The sequence below is a fragment of the Labrus mixtus genome, chromosome 14 (assembly GCF_963584025.1).
Source record: "Labrus mixtus chromosome 14, fLabMix1.1, whole genome shotgun sequence".
Lineage (NCBI taxonomy): Eukaryota > Metazoa > Chordata > Actinopteri > Labriformes > Labridae > Labrus > Labrus mixtus.
The window spans coordinates 13,754,036-13,771,529 of record NC_083625.1 but is presented as its reverse complement, the minus strand read 5'-3'; the positions used below and the strand labels follow the sequence as shown (position 1 = coordinate 13,771,529).

The following is a 17,494-nucleotide window of genomic DNA, read 5'->3' as shown; positions in this document are numbered from 1 at the left end:
GAAGAAGCCGAGAGGAGAAGAGAACAGCATCTCCAAAGGGTGAGTGATGTCTGATGGATGGATGGCAAAGTGACATTGGTTATTGAGTGTTGCATGAAAACAACAGAGTGCGATCTTAAAGAGACAGTGTCCTCAAATCTACCTCACCCTCGTTTGACAAGTAATACATACACGCAAAACAAAAGACGATTCCAAATCAAGATGAATGAGGTTTGCTCTTCAACAAGGATAAGCATTGCTGTGTTACTGCTTTGGTCTAAGGTTAAAACAGCTTCATGTGAAGATGTGTGTGTGTATATGTGTGTGTGTGCTTAAAGAGAAAGCCGTAATGATTAAAGGGGATTGTGCTCCTAAATGTCAAACTGTAATTGGCTAAATGAGTTTCTGAGTTGATGGATGTTTAAATTGCTTTGCTCCATTTTTTTTGTTTTTCCTTTTACGCACCAGTGTGTTCATGTACAAATTACACATTCATGCACCAGAGATCTGATTCAGACTTTTAGTGGATGGTTTAGCTTGAGCATGCACACAGACACAAACATGTGTCGGTTAAAGATTGGAAAACTGTTGGTTTGTTCTGGTATATAGAGGTACTAATCCCTCTAAAGCTTCATCCAGGTTAATCTTGCTGTAAACATTGTGTCTCCAGGCTAGACTTTGCTGTCTGATCGTATCTGTAAAACGTGTGTTAGTGCATACGTGTGTGTGTATATACTGCTGAGTGCTTGCACCCTGACACTTTTCCTGTTGTCCTGAAAACCCAATTTACCAACAGTCCTACTGTCTGCAGACCATAATCACACAGGTTCACAGCAAGTAAATCGCTATCTACACACAACTAATACAAGCCTTTGTGGTTTGAAGACCATTATACAGGTGTATGTGTACATAGGACCCCAGGTAGCAACCCATTACTTTTACAAACAAACAGCTAAGGCCTCTGTGCTGCTGCGACAGACTGTGGAGTCCTCTGTGAACAGATCTAAATTATTCATTATACAGTGAATAGCAAAACAGGAGTGCGAGCTAGAAAGGATGATAGCAAACATGCTCATTTTCTATAAATCATCATCGCTTTGAGACAGAAAAAAACAGCTATTTCTGCAAGCTCTTCAAATCCACTTGATGTTTGATTATCACAAGGAGATGACGCCAAAGCATCCTGATGCTAGAGTTTCCTGATAGTTCAAAATCCAAATTCATATCTTTAACAAGCACTCATTTTACAGTATTTTACACTTTTATTTATACTTTTACACCGCATGTCACACCTATCCATTCACACTATGATGGCTGCTATGTAAAATACCCATCACTATGAACTAATCCATGCATACACATTTACACGCCGCCAGCGAAGCAGCAGGATCAACTTGGGGTTACATGACTTGCCCAAGAACACATCCGTCATGTGGTTGCAGGAGCTGGGGATTGAACTAATGTTACTTTGTGAGCCGTAAAGTAAAACATCCAATCCGTAATATTTTCTGTTTCATAAGTAGGCATGCCCTGGTGCCCATCTCTATAAAACTATTGTAGTCTCCTTTACATGCACCGAACAATGGAATCTGGTGATTCATGCAGAATGACAAAAAAAAAAACCACCAAAAAAATGAATCTACGAATTGAAAAGTCTCGGGATTTGGCTGTTTAATTTCTTTTTAAAATACAGTAGAGGTGAAGGTGGAGTGAGGCAGCTGAGGCACCATGAATGAATGAAACTATGTCAACTTCACAAGTTTAGGACTGCCATTATCACTTTGCAAGGAGTTTAAACCCATCTGACTACGAGGTTTGTGTTCGCTTTGGTTTTTAAGAATTATTTGTTAGTTACTTATTATTTTTTGTTGTAACCGACTGAATGTATTCCTCTACTTGGTGTGGTAAGATCATGGACACTTCTATTTTGTAGAAATGAATCCATCTAAATGAAATACCATAATACATGCTCGCTAAGACATCCTGCACATTTTCGCCAACCAGGGCACACTTTTTGTCACCTTTTTTGGTGTGTAAAGCATTTATGGCTCCCAAGGGTACTGCAGGAAATCTCAAATTGTGATTTGTCACTTGAAGCAATCTCAGTTTGTGCTCAAGAACGCATATTTGAAATGGAAAGATGTTTGAGGGCATGGAATTGATCACTGTCAGTTGGACCCATGACTAAGGTAGTAAAGAATCTGTACGTGAGATTTAGCAGTGTCTGCACTATCTAGGGAAAGTAGAGGATTGATCTAATGGGGTCAGGTGAAAACTCTGATCTCACTCTGATATACAGGTATTTGCTGAATAAATCCCTGCCAGTCTTAAGGGCAGCTACAGATGAAAGCAAAGGAAACAGATAAAAGAAGAAAGTTGGGCCAGAACTTGAGATACAGCGCATTCATTAAGATTTGTGCTCTTGGTGTGTATTGCTTTGCCATTACTCAAGTAGAATCTTAATCCATCCCATCCATCAACATAGAAATATGTCAATAGAGTTAAAGCCTTCACTTACAGCTAAAGGGAATTAAACCCAAGTGATAGATATTGCCAAAATCTACACTATATACACATTACAGTTATTCAGGCCAATGGTTAAATCCATTATATTTAATCTAATTAGAATATTTTTCATTGGTTAGCTGTTTATACCAATACAAGCTCATTTATGTGTGTCTGCTTTGCATCACTATTCCTATTCTATAAGTGATTGTTTAAATGGACACCGAGCTCCACAGCCACTTAGGAGTGAAATGGGGATGCCAGTGTCAGGGCTCGACATTATAACTGGCCCGGATGAATGATTGACAGCTGGTACCTTAGTCATGGGGCCAGCTGATTGCACGTTCAGCTGGCCCGCTCGGGCCAGTTAAAATACTGCCTGGAAAAAAAATAGACTGTAACACGTTCTCAATTTCACAGCGCTATCCTGTCATACCGGTGTTTTGTCAGTAATTATTTTAAAAACGTTGCGCTAATAACTACTCCTGCATCAACGTATCACAGTGTGTCACAGTTGAAAGGCAGCCGACGGCTTCACTGCTGTCCCTCCCGCGAGCGCTCGCTACTCTCGAATTGTACACTCGCACACAGATTTTAGCGCAGGTTTTCTCACGTTTGGTAAAACGGTCCAAGAAAGAAGGAGAGAAAGGTGATCATAACAATTCCAGCTCTATCAAAGCCTCATAATAATATCAGTCAGATTAAGTAGACTCTTGCAGTTACCAGCATGGTGAATAAACATGAGCATAGATATAGGTATAGATATAAGAAAAATACAAAATATTTGATATAATTAAAGCTCAATTAATTAAATAAAAGTTGTAATTTAATCTTGCATCTTGAATGGTTCAAGAGTAAATTGGTGACTGTTATTTTTCGAATCAAAAGTAATGTTCCTGGGCCAGCGGTTACAATGGTTGGGCCAGTGATCTTTGAAAACTAGTGGCCCAGAGGGCAAATTTAACTTTATGTCAACCCCTGCCAGTATACTCTAACTAGAAGTGTAGTATGAATATTCTGATATGACACTACACCAAAGGATTACTAATGAGACACACTATTGTTGTTTGTTTAATCCTCTGCAGGTACATAAACTCAGGTACTGTCATGGTTAAGACTATTTAACTATTTTAACACACAGTGCAGTCTTTTGGATATTTCAAATTCTGGTTGTCTTAAAAGAACTCTGATGATTAAGGATACATCTCAGGTCACTGGTTAGGATGTATGCTTTTTATCTGCAACAGGCCTAGATCAGTTTTTGACCTTCTTCTGAATTTAGCATCCTATGTTTCTATTCTCTTTTCTTCTGGTGAAAAAGTTAGTTTAACTTTTTTCAAAAATGACACCATACAAAACAAATACAAATAGTTTTGAAACTGCCCCATCCTTAAATTTAAATTAGAAAATAGAACAATAATATAAAATATTGAATCTATTATGTTATATAATTTTACGAAACATCAAGAAACCTTATTGGCTTAGGTTGCTATTGGTGGTTGCAGTAATTTCCTCTGGGGTTAATTTCCTTTGGAGTTGCCACATAAGTGCCTGTAGCTTTCTTAATGGACATAAAGACTTCATTGCCACTTACAAATGAAATGCCTATGACATTGTGCCCTAGGAAGCTATAAAGCTACATGGAGTGAAATTACAGCGGTATGACCATATGCTCGATCACGCTGTGGGCCACTGCTGTGTGACTGACGCGTGATTCTAATGAGGCACCGAGGAATAGGCAATGATCAGAAACTCCATCAAACTGAGAAGTTTCATCATGAAGTTTAAGCGCTAATAGTCTGAATATTGACCGACCGTTTCATCAGTCACACTTGTCTGCAGACTGAAGAAGATGAATGAAGTGGCAGGCAGAGGTAAATGAGCAGCAGCGCAAGCTGAGAAGAGAACAAGATAAAAGTCAGAAAACAGTTAAGATATGCCAAAAAGACCAGCATAGACACTTATTAGACACAACCCCAGAGTTTGATTAGCCCTATTAATCCATTGGCAGAACTAGCTGCCACTGTTGTCTCCCCTTCCTCAGCTGATGGTAGTGAACGGTATCTAAAATGTTTTGGTATATAACATTATTATTTTTTTAAATATATAAAAAAAGAGCAGCTGACCAACGTATGGAGGGGAATCTTGATCAATTTCATTCTGGCTTTCCCAAAAGACATAGCACAGATACAACAATGATAAGGGCTACCAGTGATACTACTAATGCTACTTGACAGAGGAGAACACTCAATCCTGGTTGATTTTAGCACAGCATTTGACACTATTGATCACGGTATAATTATTTTTTATGGTTGGTATCACAGGGAAATGAATGGTTTAAATTATATCAAACTGACTGTTTTTAAAGATTTATTTGTAGGCTTTTTATGCCTTCATTGAGAGACAGGACAGTGGATAGAGTAAAAATCAGGGGAAAAAGAGAGAGGGGAATGACATGTGGCAAATGAGCAACAGGTCTGATTTGTACCCTGGCTGCCTGCTTCGAAGGGTAACAGCCTCTGTACATGGGACGTGCAAACTAACAGCTAGGCCAACCGGCACCCGGACAAGATGATTTACAGCACGCTGCAAAAAAACAGCTTTCCTTTTTCCATTTTTCACACCAAATTTTCATACTTGAGTGACACAGTCAATTGTTAAAAGCATGCCCCATGAGATTTTTTTTTTGTTGCTGTAAAATCTCACCTACACATGTCAAAATCAGCAAAGATATAAAAGGTAGGCTACTGCTTCGTCCAAAGAGGTGCCAAGATCAACACACCCAAAAAAGTCCCTTACAGGAGCTTTAAGAGCAGAACTGAAGTCAGGCAATGAGTATTTAGAAGGTGGAAATTTCTTATCCTCTGAATATCTCAAACAAGATGATACTTGTGCTCTGTGTTAGATGATCTGTTTTGGAAAGTTAAACAAATGGCAGCAGCCATTAATCTAAACTGTGACATGCACTCCCCCAGTGGAAACAGCCAGTGGTACGATAAGGAGATGCAATTACTGATGTGATGGGAATTCTGTGCATGCTTTGCATTGTTTTTTCCAGCCAATATGGACTGGCACATAGCGGGGCTATTAAGGCAGTGATGCATTGCAGCAGCCAGCCGGTGGGTTGAGGGAGTGAAGAGGCTCTCCAGCGGCAGTTTCTTGTCATTATAGCAACGCTACACACCTCACACCGCAGAGCACTTATTCTAACACAACAGGGGAAGAGCATCAGCATTATATCAACTGTGCATCCCACCGCCGTGAGAATAGTGTCTAGAGTCACGGAGGAGAAAATGGGCTGATAGATGGCGAGAAGAGTAGGGGATTGTAGAGTGCTTATAGGGAACTTGCTGTGGATGCCCAGGAGTGCATTCTCATTTCTTTCTACCGCTTTGTCTTTCCTTCTGTTTTTCTTCCACAGCTCTTTTGTCCCCCCCACCATCCTCCAGAGGCTGGGGATTATGGGTATCTAGGCTACGTTGCTACACTAAGCTTCCAGGGGAGAAGGTCAAGGGGAGGCTACACAAACAAGAAAGTCTATCTTCTCTCCATATGACCCATTTGCCCTTAATCCATTACTATTCTTCTACACTGTCCACGCCTTATTTTCATACAACTCTACCTGCACCTCCCCCTGTGAGCGCCAACACAAAATCAATCAAACGCCAGTAAACAGATACTGTATATTGTTTCAGGGTGAGGTTACTGTGTATATTTAATTTTACTCGCTTCCCTTAACATATACTACAGCTTGTTTTCTCCGGTCTTGACAGGGTGAGTAAACTCTATTTCAAGTTAAAATTGAGTTCATTTTCTGTTAAACCTCAACTACATTCAGAGTTCCACTTTCAATCACTCACTCCATCGATCGCACTCACCCACAGATCATATTTCTTGGCACTCATTCCCTTGATTCTATCTATTGCTGCTTTAAATTGGCTGTTGATTTTGGTTTGTATAATGGTTGACTACTTAAACTGGTTTGTCATTATGAAGAACATTCCTACAGGGCTAAGCAGTTCTTTAAGGACCAGAAATGTTAATTTGTGCTCTCATGTCTGAAGAACTCCTCGTATTGTTGACTCTGTCAAAAACTCTATCCATCACCGACAGCTTATAGAAAAGGCTGCAGCTCCAATTCCTACTGGAAGGCTCATACCAGTTTTATCAACCTGTACAACATGTATTTATTAAAGGCAGCAATGAATAGTAAAACAGGTTCATAAAGTAAAAACTTTTCTGTATGCAAATCCTTCTTCTCAAATCATTTTTAAATACAGCTCAAAGCTACTTACTCAATAACTTTATATTTCTAGCCGTGCTTTTATACTTAAGCAAGAAAAAGAAGAAGATATGTACTTGCTTGAATGCTGAAAAAGAGTTCATAAAGAGTTCAAGAACCAATGGCGAGTACAATGAACAGACAATGCAAAAAAATTAAATCTATGTTTCAGTTTCCAAAAAAACTGTACTGTAGGTGCAGGGATAATTTAAAAAAGCAGCAAGAAAAAGAAACTTGCTCCAATGCCATTGAAAATGTTCTGGCACAGAATCACTACATTTTGACCAGAGATCTTCTTTAGGTGATCATTTTTGAAATTTAAGTTTTTTGTCTGTTTTTACCCCTAATAACTATAAATGCTTAATATTTTTGTTTTTTGTTTTGTTTCAGAAGATGATTTGTGTGGCCTTATTATTATTATTATTTAACCTATTTAGGGTTAAATAATTTTAGATTTTGCAGATTTCCTGTTGTCATATCTGTTAGATGATTCGCATGTGTCGCACCTTGGGGCAGTTTGAATGTTTGACCACACCTGCCATCATAGTACCTTTCAGGCTATTGGTGAAGAAATCTATATTCATGGTGTGGCCTCCAATTTCCAGAAATGATTCAATAAAATCACGATCAATAGAGTTATAGTAACAGAAGCATTATCTTTCTTTCATACATCATGATTATCTTCAACGTCATCATACAGTTTTCTCCGCCTGGTTCCTCTTATTTTGTCTCTGAATGATAGCCTATATGCAGAGTTGAGGTGTGTGGCTGCAGAGACTCCCTGTGGATCTGCAGCCAGGGTAGCAGCTGTCCCCATCAGGACCCTCCTCAGAGCTGTCATGGCCTGTCTGCTCCTCGCCTAATCACTTCCTACAGGCCTGCAGCATGGGACTGCTGCGGCTAATGTCATCGCAGATTGGGCTGAGAGAGACAAACTGGATGAGTGTGATGTCATTTCATATCATACATTTTTGTGGTTCAGCAAGTTGATGTATGTGTGTGTGAGTGGTTGGTGGAGTGCAGGTGTGTTTAGCCAGTGGCTCAATTCCAGTGCACATGCCTCAGGTATCGCAATATGAGATACATATTAACACACACAAACACATAACCATCAGCACAACCCCTTTTCTTCTCACCTGCCAGAACACATTTGCTACACGAGGACATTGGTCAACTGTGTGTAACAAGCTTATGGCCCAGTGTGTCACGTACTTGCACACATTGTCAGAAATGGCCATTTGTGTTGACACACTCACTCTCGCATGTTTATAGCTGAAGATGAAAAAAGGGCCTGAGGAAATGCATCCTGAGCCAGAACATACGATTTTCATATCCTCTCAAAAAAGAAGAAAGAGAAATGTTTCCTTTTTGTTTTGTCTTGCGGAGGATGTTGTGTTGTTCGATGGTTCTGTTGTTCTACACTGTGTCAGGCCCTGCGGTGAATATCACACACTCAACTGTCAACAAAGAGATGATTAATTATCAGTCAATCCAGCCAAGCATCAAACTGGTAAATACATGTGCCTTCTGGGATTGAAGAGGCCTTACAGAATTTCAATATACAAAAAACAAAAGCGATTGATAGGTACAAATAGGGCCGTGTAGAATCCAGATAACAAGCAAAAGGAGGATTGTAAGAGATAAAGGAGGTTCAGGCTTTTGGCAGGCGAAACGAAGCCTGTGAATGGAAGTCGGCAAAGTTGTGTCAGACAAATTGGGACGAGAATGTGAACGACTATTGCAGTGCCCTTTGGCAAAGAATCGTGTGACAAATATATATGTACGCTTAACCTTTAGAAACAAGATTCCAAAGAAATAAGAGTCGAACGTCAGATTTATTGATGCTACATTTTTGGGAGAACTCACTAACACAGAAATGTTTGTTAAACTTGAAAAAGTCTCAAATTTAATTTAATTTCTTAAAAGAAGCATATGCTCAGTTGACCTAAACAAACATCAAAGGGTCTGGTCCTATAAGGTAGCTAACGGTCCAGCAGGATACTATAGCAGAGCTTGCAACAAATCAAAGGGTAATCCTCATTCTTACTATCCATCCATTTTGTTCCACTTATCCAGGGTATTCATAATGGCAATCAGCAGGCTAATCAAGCAAGTCCAGATGTCCTTCTCTCAATTTCTTTCCAGCTCCTCTGGGTGCTCCCGAGGCATTCACCGGCTACATGAGTCACATACTCCCTCCAGCGTGTTCTGGATCTACCCCGGAGTCTCTTACTTGTGGGACATGCCGGGAATACCTTCAAAGGGAATACGCCCAGGAGGCATTCTAATAAGACGTGACGATCTCAATCTTCTGGTCACCACCCAATTATCATGATCATAGGTCAGGGAGACAACTTAGAAAATAATTAGTAATTAGAAAGCTTTACCCTCCAACTCCATTATTTCTTCACCGTGACGTTCAGGGAAAATTCCTTTCTTGAGTTCCTTTTTAACTTCATTTGGAAATGAAAACCCTTGAAGATACTTGAAGTCCTTCAAATGAGGCAGTAATTCGAGCACTATCTTGAGAACGCATTTTACCTATTTCAACCAGGGACTATGGCCTCAGATTTAGATTTGCTGATGTTAACCCTGTCCGCTTCATATTTGGAAACCACCCCTGTGTGTGCCAACAGAGCGACATAATCTGCAAAAAGCAGAAAAGCAATTCTGAGGCGTCCAAATAAGACACTCTCCTACCAACCACTGTCCATAAATATCGCAAATGATGTCATTGGCATTAATATAATGTTTTCAAAAAAATTCTCCGGAAAGACTCTACAGAATTTGGTATTCTATATGGCAGGAATTTGCCCCAATTTTGCAACAAGATCTTTAGCCAGGTTGGCCACTGATGTCTGAATAAGGCCTGGCCTGCAGTAGACGTTACAATGAATCTTGATGGGGGGGTTGCCGTTCGATATTTTTAGACATACATATATTGTTACATATTTGGAGGTTAATACTTAACCTTTAAAGTTTCAAATAATAGGTAAATGGGAAAGGCAGTAACTCAGTCTGTAGAAACCTGGGCTAGGAACCGAAGAGTAAATGATTTAGTCCTGGTTCGGACCAAATATGGAAATTAGGGCTGAACAGAAAAAAAAAATTATATTCTGTAAGTAAAATTGTTATAGGTACATCATTGTTTATAAATATGCTCAGATGATATTAACAGCCCCATACTAAGAGTAAAACAAATAATTTGGACAGACAAACACAAAAGACACAGTCACTGGCGTCTGATAATAAGGAGAGGCACAAACAAAAAGAGGGAGACAAAGTGCCTAAGCTGTAGAATGAGACAGCAGATAATATTAAAGTGAATAAACAAAAATGGAGATGGACAGGTAGAAACTGAGATATGATGAAGAATAGAGACAGGAGGCCTGACGGTGCAATGAGGCATGAAAAAGCAAGTGGTGCCGCGGCGTTGCTTCTTGCCACTGTGGCACCAGTGCAAAATGAAGCTAGGAAGACGGAGGGCGGGAACAGGGATGAAAGAAAAGCAGAGTGTGATTGACTTGAACAATACGAGAGGACATGAAAGGAGAAGAGGGAGAAAAGACACAGGAGGCGACAAAGAGGGACGATGTTGAAAAGGGAAAAGATGAGGGTGCCAAAAATATGCCAGGCAGATAAACAAGAGAGTCTTGCTGACTACATTTAAGCCCCTTGGTGACTGCATCATTTAACAAAATCCCAGCTTGTGTATGAACACTATCCTGCCTCTGCCTGGTTACCTGTGTTTGTACGCACACAGTCTTGCCTCTTAGTGAGTGAGTGCTGCATTGAGGCGTTTGTGCAAGGTGCAAGGTGTGTGCGTGTGCGTGTGCGTGTGCGTGTGCGTGTGTGTGTGTGTTTGTGTTTGTGTGTGTGTATCTGTAGTGCGTGTGTCATCATCCCCCACCACTACTTGATTTGGCTTGTTAGCGCTACTTCTGGGGATTGTGAGAGCCAAGAGCCATCACGCAGCTTCATGCAGCTTCATGCAGCTTCATGCAGGGCATTAATGCAGAGCTCATTTAGCCTGGATCCAATCCAGCAAACTGATCTCATGAGGGTTTTTTTTTTTTTTACCCCTGTTAGCTCTGTGACTATTGGATCTTTAGACTTTTGTGATTTATTGGGCTGACACTGGTTTTCCCAAAGGTGCGGGAGAATGCACAGCTCAGTGGAGTCTAACCAGCAGCTCTGGCCCCCATCCCAGTCATGTCAAAGAGATCTGGAAACAAGATGAATAAACATACTTTTTGTGATGCAGACAAATTTAAAGGTAATGCTTGAATGTCATACGTTTCAGAAATTTCACCCTTAGCTATCTCACGTGTCACATTAAAAACTAAAAATGTGCCTGTTAAGGATGTTTCAATGTTGGCCTGAAGCGGTTTGTGCTTGCCAAACATCTGGGAGATTGGGCACTCATATTAGACAGCTAAGCCAGGAATAAGAAAAAAACTAGGTTAGAAGTCCCTTCCCTAGAACTAAGAAATATATCCTATGAGTATACAAAAGTGACAACCACTATAAAAAAAATACTAACCGTAACGACATTGATGGATTTCTAATCACTCATTTCCTTAAATGTGTATTGAGTCCTTGTGATTCAAGGCTAGATTTATGGGTGGTGGGATCATAATGGATGTTGCAGTCTATATTAGTGTCTAAATATAACCGGAATACTTAAAATTTATATTTTGTAATGTTTAAGTGTTACCAGAATAGTAGCTTCAGATCCCCTTTTTGAAATGTAAAATTCGTAAATGTAAAAAAATGCAAATAAAACACATTTTTAAAAACACCTTGTATATAAAAGTAAGACATTTTCATCACTGATACTAATGAATATGGTGATGTCTGCCTTCAAGCTCAGTACTGTTGGCAGCTTTTTCCAGTTTTGTTTGCAACAACATTCAGCCCATTCTGAACTCTTGTACTGCATTTCGGTTATGTAACAAGACTTCATTCAATACAGAAAACCTCTAACAGGTTTCTGTATATATGTTAAAAGGTAGAGCCATGATGTGCTTGCTGCCAAAAAAGAACATTTACAACTTGTGTGGGCATAAGGACATAAATACAGAAAGAAAGCCTGCAACGTTATGAGCAGAGTTTATTCTGATTTTTATGATTTGAAATCCACAATATCTCTGACACTGATTCAAATCCCGGTCAGATGTGAGTCTTTAAGGTTCATGTTGTTGTGTCCAAGAGGCCTTTGGGTTTTCTTCTCCTCCACGGGTGATTCAGGATTATCAAGGCAATACTTTAGTTTATAGCATTCAAGGGATTATTATGGTACTAAGTTCCAAAAGCACACTCACCGTGACACTTAAACCCTGACTCTTATATGGAAGTTACATTGTAGAAGCTTGTGATAAATTATAAATGGCAGCAGAGAATATGAAATATTTTGTTGGCTCATAAAAGCTAGTGTAAAATCAGTGATGATCTCTTCTTCATAACTACTCCTGCCAGAGTCCTGCCAGCCAGTGAGTGGCAAAGATGGAGAAACGGAAGGAAAGGGATAGGGAAGGCCAGGAGCAAACGTAAGAAGTTGAAAGGATGGGGACGGATGAAAGCAGAGAGGAGGTGGAGTAGAAAATTGCACCAAGATGAGAAATGGCATTGACAAATCATTGCTCTGACGATAGCAGTGGCCCAGATGGAAGGGAATTTATTCAAATCAGGTTCAATCTTGCGAAATATGAACTAGCCTGCAAGAGTGTACTGAATGCTGCAACATGGTGAAAGAGGTCTGAACACACTGAAGGAGTTTGAAACATGAAGTCGACTATCAGTTTTGTGTTTTCTGTGAAGGATTAATTGCTTTAAGGGAGAGGAAAAACGACACCTTGGATTAACCTTAATTAACAGGCGTGATCTGAAATTGGTTGTACCCCAGGCTCAGACAAAACTTTAGACACTTCCAGACAATGTAAGTTTGACTCTGTGTAAAACAGATTATTTTGTATTTTATAGGCCTACAACTTGCCGATCATGAGAGGTCCATCTGTTTATTTGAATTTACTGGCCATAGGACGCCCTCTCTCAGTGGAAAACCTTTATTGGTTTAGTCCTTCAGGTCATGGCAAAGAAGTCCTCATATAGGGCCGTATTATCCTCCTTTTGACCCTTTCTTAGTACATAAAACAGTCAAGGAATATCAGGACGATTAGGTTATTGTTACAGGTTGAAGCAACAACTGCCCATTCAGTGATTCCACATTGACGCAAAAAGAGTTTTGAGTTTTTGCTTAAAAAAGGCCCAACCCTCTCAATAACCATGACTCTCACATACAGTACAGTACGTGTAAACCAAGTGCGCCTTCTAGCGGTGACTTCAGCTTTGTGTGTGTGTGTGTTTGTGTCTGGGCGTGTGTGTGTGTGTGTGTGTGTGTGTGTGTGTGTGTGTGTGTGTGTGTGTGTGTGTGTGTGTGTGTGTGTGTGTGTGTGTGTGTGGGAGGGGGGGTCGATGTGTGTGTGTGTGTGTGTGTGTGTGTGTGTGTGTGTGTGTGTGTGTGTGTGTGTGTGTGCGTTTGTGTGTGTGTGTGTGTGTGTGCGTTTGTTAGGTGGAGTTGTCTTGCCAAAAAATAAAAAGGTGACACTCACGGTAGAAGACGTATTCTGTGTAGCTGGACCACACTTTGTCCTCTGTGAGCTGGTTGACCATCGAGGCCGTGACTGACGAGTTGCAGGCCACCATTTGGAAACAACACTCCGACAGCATGTCAAAAGCTCTCTCCAGGTGCTTGAACTTGAGGTAATACCGGGACGTGTACCGATCCGGGGTCCTGTCTGGGTCCCGGCTCTCGTTCAGGGTCTCCCCGAAAACTTCTTTGGCGAGGGCCACGCGGCCGCATATCAGTATCCGAGGTACCCTCCTGAATTTTGCGTCGCTCTGACTCTCCCGGGCCATGGTGCACGAGCCTCGGTACCCCACCGTGATGAAGCCGCTCTTCCGGTCCGCGGGGACGAGAGAGGGGGGCGGGCACTGCCGGTGGTCGCTGCCCTGGGACCCGTCCTCATAATCGCTGTGGAAGTAGTCGTCAGGGCTACATTTGATCTCGTCCGGGGTCAGGAGCTTCACTAAGTCGGGCAGTTGGAAGTACTCCGCCTCCTTCCTGAGCCTCCCTCTCTCCGGAAAGTGATCCGGCAGTACGACCTGCTTGTCTCTGAGGTAGTCCAAGACATACCGGAATAGGAACCCGTCCCTGTCGATGAAATACCGTCCTTTGGGGTCTCTAGCCAAGTCGTTAGAGGCGTCTTTTTTAGAGGAGAATAACTTACCGAGTAAAGAGCTCGGGCTGTTCACCAAAGTTGAGTGGCGCGTGTAATAAACTTGCCCCCCAACGTTGAGTTCAACAACATCTGGGAAACTGTTCTGAACCGATGCTTGCTCTTTGGGGTTAGTCCTACAGTTCCCACTCAGCGCCATTGTTTCCGTCATGAACAGCTACAAACAGGCTACACACTGTTTTCTTATAACCAGTCACAAAACAAGGAAAAGAAAACCAAGTAGCCTATCTGTCAAAAGTTGCTAAGCTGGTTTACGGTTATTCAACTTAATCTCAGAGTTGTCTTTTTTTTTTTTTATCGATCCATGACCATTTTATCTACCAGTTTCTAGTAGTTGTTCAAATGTGGGGCTTCCCTTTGCTATTTCCAAATATTGAAAAATACAGAGATGGGGGACTTGAACGAATCAGTGCTGCAAACTAGGAGAGATGTATCCGGGCGCATCAAAGCCTTGCACCACTGGCACTGGCTGAAGGAAAAAACATCACGGTGGGTTGGTGTGGGCTGAAAGGAGCCTTTATAACACCAAGTAAAAGCGATCTTTACTTGCCCATATTAGTCTCGGAAGTATCCAATAAATAAAAAAACAGTTCTGCTTACTTTCACAAAATTGCGCAGCGGAATAGAGATGTCGAAAGAAAAAAACAGACCAGCAACTTATATGAGGCTGTAGTCCAGGATGAAGAAGGTGCTGAGGCGGTGTTGTCACTTTTATTTTCTCCTCAACTTCTACCCGAGCATCAGCAGCTTTTTCGGGCTTTGTAGACCAGCGGGGGGAGGCAGAGCCCCTTTCAGTGGCGAGATACTTCGTAGAGATTTCACTCAAACCTCGGGACTCCCGTGATGGTTTCTCTGTAGCCTGTCACTCCAAATGTGTCGCTTGCTCCAGGCTCATTAAAAATAAGCCCATCCCACCAAGAACATTTAGAATTTTCTGCCTTGCAGAGGTGTAGGCTACAAAGGAAGAAAAAAAAAATCTCAGCTTCAGTCTTTTCGCTTTTTATCCCCAGCAGCGGAGAGGACCGACCCGCTGCTGCGAGGAGCTGTCCGCGGTGCTGAAACGAGCATCTCACCCACCCCTCTTCTCCTCACCCTCCCTTCTCTCACTCTCTCAACGCCTCCCCTCCCCTACAGAGCTGGGTGGTGTCTTGACGGCTGCTCCCCCTGCTCCCACACACAAACATACACACACACACACGCACACACACGCACACACACACACAGATGTTACTAAAGGCTTATGGGGCGATTCCAGGCAAGCGGTGCTCTGTGGGGAGAAAAAAAAATACAAGTCACTAAATGCTCAGTTTCTAGCTGCAGTTATCCTGTCGCCAACAGAAGTCAGTGCCATGTCGCAAAAAACTTAGCCTATATATTCATATGTACAACATATTGGTATATTTATAAGCTCTATAATTTGGAAACTTAGTGCAGTCAAAGGCTAAAGAACTGCACCTCCCATTTTACATATCCTGAGCCATTAGCTGGCACAGTATGGAACAGCAGTACTCATCATTGTGTCAATATTGTAATAAGCTAAACACTCACATTGCTGCAATTTGACCCCAGCTTGAATCCATTTGCATGGCATTTAGTTTGGACATACAAATACAGGTACCCTTTAAGTTCTGTAGAAGTACTAGGTATACATTTTGGCTCCAAAGTGTTTGTTATTTTTATTTTTTCTTACTTTAGCAAATTAAAATGTAAAGAAAATACCTACCTTAATACCTAGTAAAGTGGCATTAATTGCCAGTGAGTTGTAACACAATACATTGTATATCCGAGGCTTTGTGAGATGAGCAACAGTGCCTCCCTCTGTTTGAATTACATATCCACAATTCTTTCAGCACCATGGACAGATCCTCACCCAGCTGTTCAGTTTACCTGATTTGCTTTGAATGTCCGTTTACATGACTTTACACACTTGTCTGTGTGTATTCAGTGTGACCATTGCTGTCTTTGTCTGCATTTAAGGAGAAACTGTTACAAAGAAAAAAATAACTAATATTTTGTGGGTTGAACTATATAAAATAGGTTAAGTCCGCTGCTACTTCAAATGAATACAACAGCCTTACCTAACAGCATTTTTATGACAGCCTTCTGTCTCAATGTCACTTTTATTTTCCTCTGGCTTTAATCCATCCACTTTTAGCCTGCACTGCCTTGAGCCAAACTGCATTTTTCAGCATTGATTCACTGTGTATGTTTACCTCTAAAGGATATTACTCCTCTGCTTATTCCTCTGTAGGATTTAAAATTAGATTCACAGAAGCTGAGGCATGGGGACAAATATTGCATCATATCGTCAACCAATCTAGGAGGAAAATCTTTGTCTTTCTCAGAAGAATTTAAGAAATGCATGGCTCCATTTGTGCATCTGCAGGCAAAACCTCAACTCCTGTCTAGCCTTTTAATACCCTCACCTGTTTGTAGCTCGAGTTATGGAGGAAAAAAATCGATCCCATTTAGTCAATATCCTAACTGTAAGATTAATGCTAACCATGTTTTTGAATGGTTATTGTGCCACTGAATAAATAAAAGTAGAAATAAAGGACATATCTAAATCTTAACATGCCTCTGAGTATGGTGTGACTTTTTTAATTTAACATTGATGAAAAATATGAATCCCAAATGTACAGTAATAGTTATTGATATGTGCTGAGCTATTAATGCCGTTGTCTGTCCCGTGTTAAAAAAAAACATGTGCCTCTCACATCTCTCACTAAAAATATTTTTGACTCATTTGTGATTATTGTAGCTGCAAGTTGCAGCTCAAATTACACCTAAAGCACACATATTGCATCATATATTGCACAAAATAGAGAAACACATTATATTGTAACAGACGAAGAGTACATCATTAAAAATAAATCTATAGTTTATAGGAGTAGTAATATAAAGCCTTGGTCAACCAACTTAGTTATTGTGTCTTTTCAATAAAATAACACTTCATTGCACACATAAGCTCAAACCTTCCTCAACTCCTTATAAATGTAACTTTTCATTCAGGCAGCGTTTATATTAAAGGAGAGAAGTGGATATGACACAAAGTGAATAAAAGACAAAGAGAGCGAGGAGGGTTGATCCTGGCTGGGACCCGAGCAGTCAGCCAGAAGTAGGCCATGCTTGTAGCTTCATCATAAATACATGTAGCCACGACAGGCCTCCCTGCTGGGCTGCTATTTAAAGAACACATGATCGACCACCTGTAAGGAGTTAAACCTGTTTAGGCTGAAACGATTCATTTTAACTCTGCTTACTCTTCCCCTCAAAGAGCACTCAATTCAATGGTTTAAAAGCTTTTAAAGCACACAGCAGGACCATCACTTAAGCAGAGGACATATTACTTCATATTTTCCCTTTAAAGTGTATCAACATAGACGGAAACACATATCAGTTAATGTTTATTTAATGGTGTAATCAATCA

At 40.8% G+C, this 17,494-nt stretch overlaps 2 protein-coding genes across 2 annotated transcripts in view; one reads left to right on the top strand and one right to left on the bottom strand.

The window, feature by feature from the left end:
- Positions 1–15,149, bottom strand: part of kctd16b (potassium channel tetramerization domain containing 16b) — an 83,956-nt gene extending 68,807 nt beyond the window's left edge. Inside the window, exon 1 of the mRNA XM_061055167.1 lies at positions 13,378–15,149. Within this exon, the coding sequence (XP_060911150.1) occupies positions 13,378–14,215 (838 nt within the window). The 5' untranslated portion in view covers positions 14,216–15,149. The remainder of the gene's footprint in view (positions 1–13,377) is intronic.
- yipf5 (Yip1 domain family, member 5) overlaps positions 1–17,494 on the top strand; it is a 174,569-nt gene that overhangs the window by 140,263 nt on the left and 16,812 nt on the right. The gene's annotated exons all lie outside the window — the stretch shown is intronic.